A 12,886-nucleotide genomic window follows, 5' to 3' on the forward strand; every position below is an offset into this window, starting at 1 on the left:
GTGTGTGTGTGTGTGTGTGTGTGTGTGTGCAAGCATGTGTGAGAGAAAAATCTATTTTTGGTATCAGAGCGAGTGCTGATGCCAGACTTCTGAGGAAAGTGGGGACATCCTATAGTAGAACAAGGAGCATTGTTACCATGGTTACAAGTGTATGTTCATTCATTAAGACATGCTATAAATTAGACAGAGATTTTATGCCCATAGAAGAGTCTTATCTGTGTACACCAGCATGCATACATCCATTTGCATGATTCTTCTGTAGCAGAGTGTTCACACACAAAACTGTACAGTACATCCCATGATGATCCTTAATAGAGTTATTATCCCCAACAAACCTAATTTCCACCCATTTTACAAAAATTACGCCCTCAGCAATCTACCTACCGTTTGCATTTATTAATATGGAATATGCCCTGATCAATAATTGATAACAGGGGCCGTTCTTTGCACTGCACCATTTTTTATTGGCTCTGTACTCTTTCCTCAGAAGCTAAGCCCATGAGGAAAACTCAGGGTGATAAAACAAAGCCAGCAGTACTGGCTGTAGCCACTGATCCCTGATGTGGTTCATCAGAGACCTCTGGGGAGGACTCCATTTCTCTGGGGAGTGTGGTGCTGTGGTTGGGTGGCAAACAGAGAGGTTTCATGATGGACTGAAAGCAGAAGTGGATAAAGAAAAGTGTGAAGTGGAAGATAACCTTGAGCTTTTCACTGACATATACATCATGTATTCTATGTTTAGAAAGAACAGGCAGACTCTGTGAAAAGGTTGTGAATATGTAATAGAAGCTGACTGACTGAGATGAATCAGGCTGTTCTAGACCACATTTACTGAACCTTGAATATTTATGTTTCGAACATAGATGATTAAAAGCCCTCATCTAGCAGTTTAAATAGTAGTTTCTGCTCTGCACAGAGCACATCTGCTGCGATGCGCTTGCTCAGCAGCTATTGCACATCTGCGACACATCTGTATAACAGCCCTCACTCAACCACTTTGGTCTAAATTACCGTAAATGCATTAGGTGCATAATTAACTTCTGTTGAACCACAGTGAACAGTGACTGGTGCATGAACATGTAAACATCGAGTGCAGTTATATGTTGTTTACTGTCTGTGCTGGCAGCAAACAACAGCTTTAGGCTTCCCTCGGTACAATAACATATTTAAATGACACTCAGCTGAAACTCATCTGACCATTTTGCAGTGTCAGATGTCAGTGTCAGAACTTGAGCATGCCATCAGTACGCATGAACACATCTAATATGTTCAGTTTCCCGTAAATGTTGAAAGCATTGTTAGTTTCAATAATACATTTTGTTTAATTTTTCAGCAGCACAAATACAATTCTTACATACCATAAGTAACTAAACAAACATAAAGCTGCTTACATCTTTAGTAATTGTCTTTCCTCACATTTAGATGTTTTTTTTGTCCAGGCTAAAGCTTACCGTGCCTTTGACATTTAGTGTTTGGCTCATGCTTGAAGTGTTGATGTATAGCAGCAGCTGTGTAGCTGTTTACTGTAGAGTATTAGCCTTTAAATGGCTGTGTAGTAGAGCAGGAGAGGATTGGGAGGCTGGGTGATAGTGGGTGAGAGTAAGAAGGGGAGAAAAGAGATTGGTTTTGACCTCCACCAGATGTGAGCTACTAATACTGCAACACAGCTGGGTGACGAGACTAAGGGAAGGGTAGATTTATTGTTCAGCTGTAGCAGAGGTCTTTACACCACCAAACTGTGTGTGAAGGGTTAATGGAAATTGCTTGGCAACGCAGTTATTCAAATTAAAATGTGGATTTGCAAATAAGAATTTTTTAGGCTGCCGTTTAATACTGTATTGGTTTATGTAATACTGTATTGGTTTATGTGGTAGCAACAGTAAATGAATGTAGTTGTAACTGCCGCTCATGTCTACATATATCTACATACATATTCAATATCTTTGTTGCCACCAATTGCACGTGTGTTGTACAGTTTCCTAAATGTTTTGCAAGCTTTAAATGGTAGATTGCATGTACCACTTGTGGACACTCTCGCTTTTATTGTTTTTACTGGTAGCATGCTGAAGCATGACGGACCCCAGTTGGAACCTGCACCTTACAAGACTCCTAAACGCCTGCTGGTCAACGTCGCATGTACCCGATGATTGGAAAAAAGGCTTCCTCATCAAACTTCCAAAGAAAGGCGATTTGGATGACTGTAACAACTGGCAGGGCATCACGCTGCTGTCGGTACCTGGGAAAGTGCTTTGCCTCGTTCTTTTGAATCGGCTACAACGTGCAGTGGATGAACGATTGCGAGAAGAGCAGGTTGGCTTTCAGAGTGGCCGGTCGTGTGTCGAGCAAATCTTCACCCTCCGCATGATCGTTGAACAAACATTGGAATACCAAAGGAAGATTTCTATTAATTTCATTGACTTCAAGAAGGCTTTTGACAGCGTCCACCGGCCGACTCTATGGGCTATCCTACGCCACTATGGAGTCCCTCAGCAGTTTGCAGATGCCTTTCGTGGTCTCCAACTCCCACTGCTGCGTCCGGATGGATGACGGCTGCATGGATTTCTTTGAGATCAATACTGGCGTCTGACAGGGATGCTTGCTATCCCCTTTCCTCTTCCTGTTGGTAACTGACTTCATTATGTGACAATCAGTTGACCAAGCTGGCATTGGTGTCCGCTGGCACGAAGCACGTAATCTCACCGACTTGATCTTCGCGGATGACATTGCCCTGCTGGGCTCGACTCAGGAAGACCTCAAAGAGTTGAGCCCTGCAGAGGGAGGCGACGAAAGTCGGATTAAGAATCAGCGACCAAGGTACTCCGAGTTGGCTACGCATGTGTCCGCATTCCTGTCATGATCAACCAACAACATGCTGAAGAGGTGGAGAATTTCATATATCTTGGCAGCATCATCTCAATGACTTGATCTGTGACTGAGATGTCGACGTTAGAGTAGGCAAGGCGGCCGGTGTCGTCCGACGTCTACAACCAATTTGGAACTCAATCTCCCTGAATGTTAGGGTCAAGATCAAACTATTGAACTCTATCGTCATTCCAACTGCACTATACGCTAGTGAAGCCTGCTGTTCAACAAATGCAATTACTCAACACCTGAACATGCTTCAACAACACGGCCTGTAGCGAATCCTTAGAATTTCCTCCCGGGACCGAATAATGAACAAAGAGGTCGTACGAAGAGCAGGCACCCGCCCTTTAGCCAATGTTGTTGCCGAAAGTAGCTTCCACTTTGCGGGCCATATTTTACGTCTACCCCCTTATCGCCCGGCCAAGATCGCCATTACATGGCTCCCATGCACTGGCAAGCGAAAGCAAGGCCAACCAAAGATGACATGGCATTGAACGTTTATGAAGGATCTGAGAACCGTCGACATTGCCTGGGACGAAGCTCAAGCAGCTGCCACTGACTGACATTGCTGGAGATCTGCCCGATGTGCCGCTTGGTGTAGGAGGAACTAAGTGCTAAGTAAGTACTGGTAGCATTTGGATGAGGGGGTGGAGTTAGAGGACCTCTGTTGCAAACAGACAGCTTTCGTGAACAGCTGTTAATATGTTTCAATGTGCAGGAATGCATATGCTTAAGATAGTTGTATTTAAAAATACAAAATAACGCAGACAGAGTCAAAAGGTACAGTTAGAGACTCAAATAAGTGCAGGTGATGCTGAACAGCAGCTGCACTCACCAACTGTCACTCAAAGTGGCCATGCTACTATGCTAATATATAAAAAGTGTTTCCAGTGTTTTTAAAGGTGGAAATTAGCATCAGAGCAAAACTGCTTTGTGTAGAAGGCTGTAAAGATGTTTATTTCTGCTAACATGGTAGTCTGCAGGGATTCACTTGCTTTTTGGCCCCAAATGGCCATTAGAGGTTTTTTGTCACGTTCTATTTAAACTCATTTTTTAGCAAACATTAACAGTTCCTTCCAACAGTATGTTAGAGGAATGCGAAACAGATTAGTGCTCAAAAGAGGATTGTGAAATAAAAGAAACCAACATTTCTTACTAACTGATAGGCGTAGAAAAGTGTTCTATACGTCATGTGTCAAGGTATTTCCTTTTGGACTGTTTGTTCACACACACAAAAAAGGGCAAAACTGGAGCCTGAAGCCTGAAACAAAATAAAGAGAACTGAGTGTGACAGGAAAATAGCTCCACAGTGAGAAGGGAAAACAAAAAAAGGCAGTTGAGAAGAAAATGAGTAGATCAAGTGTGGTGGTGTGGAAAATCCCGAAGAGAAGAAATGCACTACTGATGGACTTCAAAATAAACGGGTCACAGGAACAGAGAAAGCAACTTCAGCTGATGACAGAAAATACAAAACAAGAGTCAGTGGCGTCAAAATAAAAGCGACAAAATCCACGGCTGGTAGAAGTCTTTGGCAGTAAGATGCAGTCTTCTCACGAGCGGCAGTGGCAGAAACATCAAAACTCACTCTGCTGTTAAAGTGCTTCTCCTTCCACTCGTCACAGCTTGTAGTTGATTGAAAGACCAATTAATGTGGAACAGCAGTTTTTAGCTTGGTGCAGCCATGCAATGAAAGAAAGGCTGGCTTACCTTGTTAAAGGTAATCTTGTTGATGAGAAACCTACATCCCTCTAAAGTTTTCTGCTACCCCTGTGCTTGCTTTAATCCAACTGAAAGTCCGGTGCTCTAAACTGAATTTTACTCTCATAAAAGTGCAATAATGTGGGTGGTTTGTGTGTCAGACAAATATAAAACTACAGAAAAATATTTTTACTCATCCATGTGGTGTAAATGAGTGACACCCAGCACAGAGCAGTGTGTGTGAGCTGTGACGTTCAGAGTGGAGGCGGCTGCTTCTTCTGTAATATATCAGGAACTGGCTCTTGGTTGCAGACAATCTCACCCCGCAGTCTGCCTCCTCCGCTTCACATGGTATCTGTGCAACTTTTTCCTTTCTTTATGCAAGGGATCTCCAAAGACCAGGGCAGTGCATTGACCAGTCCCGATGTTTAATTCAAGATGCAGTGATGCTGTGTTTCTACATGAAAAGAGAAAGCCCTCTTTCACTAAATTTTGAGCATAAGATAGCAAAGCTTTTAGTGAAGAGGAGGCGATTTGATTTGTCAGCATGAATTCAGCTGCAGCATGCATAAATGTGTGGTGTTGATCCACTCAAGGATATACTTTTTATGGGCATGAAAACTGTCTAAAGTTTAAAAATGTGGCCCAATATTAGAACCTCTACTGAAGGATTTATGATCATGTGGAAGTGAAAACAGAAATTGAGGAGGATATAAAGGCTTATAAATGCAAATGAGAAGAAATAAAATGGGAGGTGGGGAAATAAAAGGGGAGGTTCAGGCCCTCCTCTCTCTCTGCTCAATGTCCCATGGGTGTCATTTTGGCAAGGTCATCCCCGTAATCAAGCATTCCCCCGGCTGACAGCCAAATGCATAAGAGCTGCCTATTGTTCTCCTGTGTATTCTCTCAACACTGCAGTCTCTATAGCATTAACAAAATTTAAAAGCATTAAAGAAACAAGCACCACAAACATAATGTCTAATTCAATTCTGGGATTTTTATTTTATTTTGCATTGGTAGAGATTCAACTAAAGAATGAGGATAAAAACAATCAACACCAGTCTTGTAAACCAGCTTGTGATTATCTCTGTATGTATCTTTACATTCAAGCCACTGGGGCAAACTGACCTGACTTAACTTCACCAGAGTTTGGATAAATGAAAAACTCTCAAACTTCTTCTGCATTTATCGGCTGTCTCTGCACGTCTGCTCGTGAAACTTTCACCTGAGGTCTTTGCAGCTGTGACCAAAGTGTAGACGAGTTTCACTTAGAAAAATCGATCTGGTCACATCTGATAGAAGAAATCTTTGCAGACAGAATAAATCATGCAGTTTCACTTAAAGTTTTAACCGTTAATCACCTGTACAAGTTTGGTCAAAAGTTACTGTATTTTATAGTAATATCTGTCAAGTTTTTATACCCCTGGATCTGTGTGATTTCAAAGACAGAGAATTTGCTTATATTTCCAAATATGTTGGTGAGCCATTCAAAAGAGATTTCTCTTTAAGGCTGAGCTGCACCGAGGGACTGCACCCACGTCCAGCTTGGATCTGTGAGTCATGCAAAGCTACTATACGCCAGGTATAGCTGGATACGAGGAGAACAAGCCTGTGATACATGATTTATATAAACATATGTTTGCATGTGAATACTTTGCAAAAGCAAAGTACAAGATTGTCCAGTCACATTTGAGCAGACAGGAAAAGAGGACGTGCTGAAATGCAGTCTCAGAACTAATGGGTATTGCTTTCAAAATTATACATATATATATATATATATATCTACATTTGTAAACAAAGCCTGGCAGCTGAAACGGGAAGTCTTGACCCAGATATCTTGTTTACACAGAAAAATTTGGCTCATGTGTCCCCACATTGGTTGTAGTGGAGCATATCTACACTCACAGATCCAGGTTGGATTTTTTCCCCTGTAACATTCAAATATTTTTCCAGTTTTCCACACGTTCTGCAGTTACCGGCTGCTTCTTAAGCAGTTCTTCTCCATTTAACATGCCTCTTCCCCTGCATCCTGAGCTGAAACCTCTCTGTAAACCAACACAGCTGCACCCCCATGAATGTCACTGGTTTCTCTGAATGTCACGGACCAAATGAATGGTCCTGCATTGCTCCTATAATAAGATAATGAGATAATAGCACTTGTCTCTGAGAGTAGAGCTGAGGGGTGCTGACAGCGAGAAAAAGAAAAATGACATTTCCATTTGGAGGACTCATAAAGGATGAAAAAGGTCAAGAGGAGGAGAACAAAAGAAACAAAAGAGGGAAGAAATTGGATTTCTGGATGTAGAGTCCTTCTCTGAAGGTGTGTTGATCCTTGCTGAGATAAAATCTAATCCTCATCTCTTATTTTTCATTTCCAAAATGAGTTTCTATATTTCTCTTTTGTTCCAAATCTCTTCCCTGAGTCACTAAGTCCTTTTCCTGCAGGGCAAACTTGTCACATTCCAACTCTGAGACTCCAGTTTTACTGGAGTCTACTGTTGGTTGATGCATCATGACTGTAGCCAAATTTAGACCAGTGCACTGTGATGACAGAATATTCAGCCTCGATGGGAAGAGGCGCCTCATAAATATCAGGAAATTGGTTTGTTGGTCTAAGAAAAACACTTGTGTCCAGCTGAATTCCTGATAATTTAATAAAACAATAGCTTAGTTAAGTTTAGCAGTTACAAAATTTCTATGTGATATGTTAAACAATAGAAAAAGAAAATCTGTCATTATAAGAGCAAAGAGCAACAACAGAGAGTTGAGAATATAGACAAACAAAACATAGCAGACAGATTCACTACAATATGTGCTTGTTTACTGTAAAGGAAAAAAACTACTAAACAAAGTATATATGACCTGAAATCTAATGAAGGAATAAAGAAGTAAAGGTGGCTTCACTGTTTCACATATTTCCAATGTCCGCATAACACATCGAATATCTGACTGATGCTTTGAGAAGTCAATATGACTGGAAGAGCTCAGTGTAAATGAGCTTCACTTACAATTTACACCCAGGGTTTGTCTGTCGAGATCTTTTGATAGAGGCCTCAAGCAAGTACTTCTTTTTTCATGAATGAATGCAACAATATGAATTCATTTCTACAGGAACAGTTTTCCATTATCATCACATGTAAAGGCCTTCTCTCCTAAAATGTCATTTATTCATTATTCATTAGATCTCTCTGACCTTTGACCACCAATGTATTAATTGTGTTCTTTATTTAGATCTGCTGAAATCTGAACATTTTTCCTATTTGAATTTCTTGAGTTTACATATCTGCATATCACAACTAGTCTGGAATACAGATCCTAGTTGAGTAATCACATTAGAAACCCAAAAGCAGCACAGAAACATCTTGCATCCAGTAACTAAAATGGTCATATGTTTACAGATTACGTATTTTCTGAGTCTGTCCTTTGTGCATGCAGTTTTTTCTGATTCATAGTTGGATTTTTTTGTGACAGCACTCTGCAGAGACCGTAGTGGCGATCGAGGGAAAAGGAAGGATGTCAGGGCTGATGATGATGGGTTGACAAAACACTGAGTTTTAGAATGCAAAGAGGTTCTTCATTTTATGTTTGAGACAGTTTCCGTTTCAAACATAAAAAACGTTGTTTATAGGGGAGGAAAGAAATAATACGCTGATGCTATGCAGGATGGATTGATGGATGGCTGGGAGGAGGTGTAAATTTTATCTTAAAAACAACCTAGTCAACCTGTTTTGTGTGTGTTATATGTGTAGTTGTATATAATCAAGAGTCTCTGTTTCTATTTGATTCATTCCGTCCTGCAGTCTGCTTGTTTTTGATTGATTACTATTGATATATTCAAGTCATTTTAAAGACAAAGGAAAATGCTCCTTTTGGTCTGAGCATCCTCAGCATTTTGGGCAGTTTTAAAAGACAAACCTGTGTTTGCAGCTAGAACAATGATTTCTTTATTTATTTTAACTTGTGGCAGTTGTCTGTTTCTGTTTCTGTTTCTGTCTCAGTTCTTTGTTGTTTTTCATGCTGCATTTTTGGCCACATCTTTTCTGGAATACTAACAGAGAAATCTGTGCCCGGCCTGGTACCGTTCCTTCTTTGTGTCTTTCTTCCTTACTGACAAAGCAGAGCGGGATACATTCCAGCTCCACATAATTCTTTTAACCCACTAATTTTGGGGGTAAGAAAATGAAATGATGAATAAAAAGATATCCACATGTACGGAAAATGGCCGTATCAGCAGAATGTTGACCTGATCAGAAGTGCTGAAGTCAAAGTGAATGAAGAACCAGATGGGACGAATAAGAAGAGGGGATGTGCCAGGACAGCACTCATATGGCACATCCGTCATCCCCTTGTTAGCATCTTGGCATGCAAACACACACACACACACACACACACACACACACACACACACACACACACACACACACACACACACACACACTACAAACACGCACACACAAGCATTTAGGCCAGACAGCTTGCTGGGCCAGATGGCCTCTTGGTGAGGAGCAACGAGGAGCTTCACAAGAGCATTGGGATGATTTGTGAACCATAACCTCCACACGTCCCTCCTCCTGACTCCAAGCAGCACGCACACAGCAGAGGTGTGGACGGTGAAAAAGAATTGTATAATTTTACATTACCCATACTCCTACATGATCATTGATTGTGAGATCATGTGGAACTACTGCATAAATTAACCTAAACATGTTTTTATTGATGTGAGAAAATCTGAGTGTAGGCATCCAACACCGTAGTCTTACACGTGAACAGTCAGTAAATAAAAACATCCAAAAAGAGAAATCAGTGGTTGGGTTCAAGGAAGGAAGGAAGCCAAAGAGTTTACACAAGTCATATAAATTGAAAGCTGCTGGTTCACCGTATAAACTTAACCGTAGCACTTAAATAATATAGTAATGATGATTGTAAAGACTTTTCTGTCATATCTGCAGCTGTACTTGAGCTAATCGATTTATTTAAACGCAGGCGAATTTTCAGTTAAGCAGTTTCTTTGCATGTAATCAGCATACATCATGAGTTAGCAAATACAGCTGTCATTTATGACTGAAAGTAACAAAAATGACAGTCTACCCCCTTCATATTGCCTTCCAGCTCTCTCACACACGTGTGTGTGTGTGTGTGTGTGTGTGTGTGTGTGTGTGTGTGTGTGTGTGTGTGTGTGTGTGTGTGTGTGTGTGTGTGTGTGTGTGTGTTGATTCATGAGTCTACCATCCAGAAAAGGAGTAAGCAGGTGGGACACGTGGCTGCAGCCACAGCAGAGAAGATTCATCACAGCTTGGCGTGTGTGTGTGTGTGTTTAACAGTGTGTATTTCCTTTGTCCTGCTTTTTCTTAGTTACAAACAACTGATACACATACAAATACTGAACTGGTTCATGAGTGGTTCCTGGTATATTCCTCAGATTGTATAAATATTTTCTGTTTTTTTACTTTATTATTTTCCTGTTTTTTTTTTCAGCTAATATCCTGATGTGGCAGTTAAACAGCTGGACTGGGTTAAGCAGTCATAGTATCATTAAATAAAAGATGCACTCTTGGAATCCCAAAAAATGAAATTGAGAGCATTTTATAAGTTTCTAAAAATGTGAGAATCATCAGAGAAAATATCTGAAAGTGTATTTTTATTTGTTCCAGTTGAGTTTTTATTTTTAAAACCCTAAGCTAGCCGTAAGCTAAATAATCATGAATCTGAGTGTTCAGATGAATCTGAATTTGAAATTTTTGGTTAAAATCGTAAGGAGAGAGGTACAGCAGTGAATGTCTATATCCATCAGTAAAAAGGTCACGTTTCTTTTGAGGCATCTTAATCGTTCTATATCCTCCTTCTCTGTTTGTCTCTGCAGTGTCAGATTTCCCAGGCGCTGAATGGCGTCTCTGACAAAGCTAAAGATGCCAAGGAGTTCCTGGTTCAACTCAAAAACATGCTTCAGCAGATACAGGTAACAACACACCTTTACATTTAATTTTACATAAGATATGCTGTTAGTAATCCAGTCTGTAAATTTAGGTACAAGTATAGATCAAAGGTTTGTCACGATGGCTTAATAGCATGATAGTCACATCAGTGATGGGCAGTTTTCTTCACAAAAAGATACAAAAACCTATCAGCTTCCTTCTAGTATCAACTTCCTAGTACAATGCTGAATGTTTTTTTCATTCAGTAACCGACCATAAGTACTCACAGTGACCAACTGATTGCCCAGAGGTTGAGAGAAGAAACTTCTTCGAGCTTTGAACAGTAACTCAAATTACTTGTTACAACCAAACTATGCAAAAAGGGATCTCTGAATGCACAACATATGAATCTATACTACCCTGTATCAATGGTTTGTGTTGCTGCTGGTGATCTAATGGTGTGGGAAATATTTTTGCAGCATACTTTGGACCCCTAATTACCCCTTTAAACACCATAGCTTACCCTGAATATTGTTATTGAGCATGCAAGTACCCTTCTGATGGCTGCTTCCAGCAGAATAACGTGGCATGTCACAAAGCTCACATCATCTCAACCCATCTTTTGATAAACTGATGCACACCGACCGATCGGTTGCCATGCATTGCCAATGCATCTACATTTGTCAGTTATTGCAAATCTTTACCAGTGCTTTGTAATCAAAAGTTTCCACACTCAAACTCTGGGCAACTAGATGACCAAGTGATTACCCAGAGGATGAGAGAATGAGAGCAATGGCCACTGCAACTACTTGCACTCATTTGCTGAATGTGAAAAGAATCAATGCAATCACTGGGAAACCACCGATTTTTCTTAGTTGCAAAGAGTTTGCCAGCTTTCTTTTACTCTAGTATGACTGGGCCATAACATTAGCAACTGTATCCCACAATGCAATGCAACGGCAAAACAAAAAGGAAGGATCTGTTCACATCTAAATATCAGTGGTAGGCAAATTTTTATTTTTGGGGGGTTACAAAAACAAGACCATTTGAGAAATAGGAATAAATCAATGTTTTGTTTTGTTTTTTCAAGTTTTGTATGGAAGTAAGAACAGAAAAATCTCAGAACTGTCAGCTATTACCCTTCCTCTGAGGAATGAAACTTTTTCCAGCAGAAAAATAAGATATTCTGTTTCTCCAAGAACGTTATGTTTGGCAGGTGATGTTTTGTGGCCAATGAAGGACTGATCTGTGTCATGAGCAAATGCATAAATAGGGTAAAGTAGTGCTGCAACAGCTGCATGTGTGTGATTAGGCATACACAATGTCTGACTTTGGCACTGGAAACATCTGGGTATTAGCTCATTTTGTTGTGTTTGCATAAAATGAATCTCTGACAGATTTAACGACTCCATAAAGATAGCCTGGATGAATTTAAGAATAGAATAGCTTGTTAGTGCAGAATTTGGGGATTTCATCATAAGTGGCAAATAATGTCATTAAAAAAAATATAAAAAAAACCTCAGGATAATAAATCTCTGCAAGCAAACTGAACAAAGACTTTGACTAGAAATGGGAGACACAAAATTGGACCTTAAGGAAGTAGGAATTATTTACTAGTAAGTTAGCAAGACTTATCTTTATTAGCAAGTCAGCACTACAGAGTATGTTGGATGGGTGGATGTCTGTGGAGAGCAAAAGAAACCGAAATGCATGCTAGTGCAGTTTCATGCAGAGGGTATCCTCCCCTGAGAGTGTCAGAGAGTGGCTGTCAGGAACGAAGGAGCTTTTGTAGCTGAGCGCAGCAGGTTCGGGTGCATCTCGTGCAGCTCATCGCCCTCTGATCAGGACTCGCGTGACAAAGCACAGCAGAGATCTCTGGATGGTGAAGGGGTCGTCACAGCAAATGACTAGATTAAAAAGCATGTGCTGGACTTGTTAAGCCACCATTAATGATGAAATAGACACTCACTGACCACTTTGTTAGACATACCTGATGAACTGCTCATTAATGCAAATATATAGCTAGCTAATCACATGACAAGAACTCATCTTAAACTGATGAGGTTGAAACTGAGCATCAGAATGAGGAAGACTGGGGATGTAAGTGACTCTGAAGTGGCTTCAGGGTGCTTGTGCTTACGTAATGATGTAGAGGATATTTTCATGGATACTTTGAGCCCCTTAGTGCCTTAGTTTAAAGCTACCTTCTAAATGCACCTCATTTTGAATTATTTTTAGTTTCTGAGTGCAGTGATAGATTATGTATTTAGTTATTCAGGAAATTTACTGAAATCTGCTGTTTCTAGAGGTAAACATGTTCAAACTGCCTATTAAAAAGCTATTTCAGGGCTTCCATGCTTTGTTTAGATGTTTCTCCATAAGCATGATGAGACAGAAGTCTGGCTGTATCA

At 40.4% G+C, this 12,886-nt stretch overlaps 1 protein-coding gene across 2 annotated transcripts in view; it reads left to right on the plus strand.

Annotated features, from left to right (window-relative positions):
- Window positions 1–12,886, plus strand: part of LOC102313067 (E3 ubiquitin-protein ligase TRIM9) — a 57,425-nt gene that overhangs the window by 13,130 nt on the left and 31,409 nt on the right. For both annotated transcript variants that reach the window (XM_005930490.3, XM_005930491.3), the window contains exon 2: window positions 10,424–10,519. In XM_005930490.3, coding sequence (XP_005930552.3) covers window positions 10,424–10,519 — 96 coding nt within the window. The remainder of the gene's footprint in view (window positions 1–10,423; window positions 10,520–12,886) is intronic.

Source organism: Haplochromis burtoni, unplaced genomic scaffold, assembly GCF_018398535.1.
Source record: "Haplochromis burtoni strain Fernald_Lab_line unplaced genomic scaffold, NCSU_Asbu1 Contig_93, whole genome shotgun sequence".
Classification (NCBI taxonomy): Eukaryota; Metazoa; Chordata; class Actinopteri; order Cichliformes; family Cichlidae; genus Haplochromis; species Haplochromis burtoni.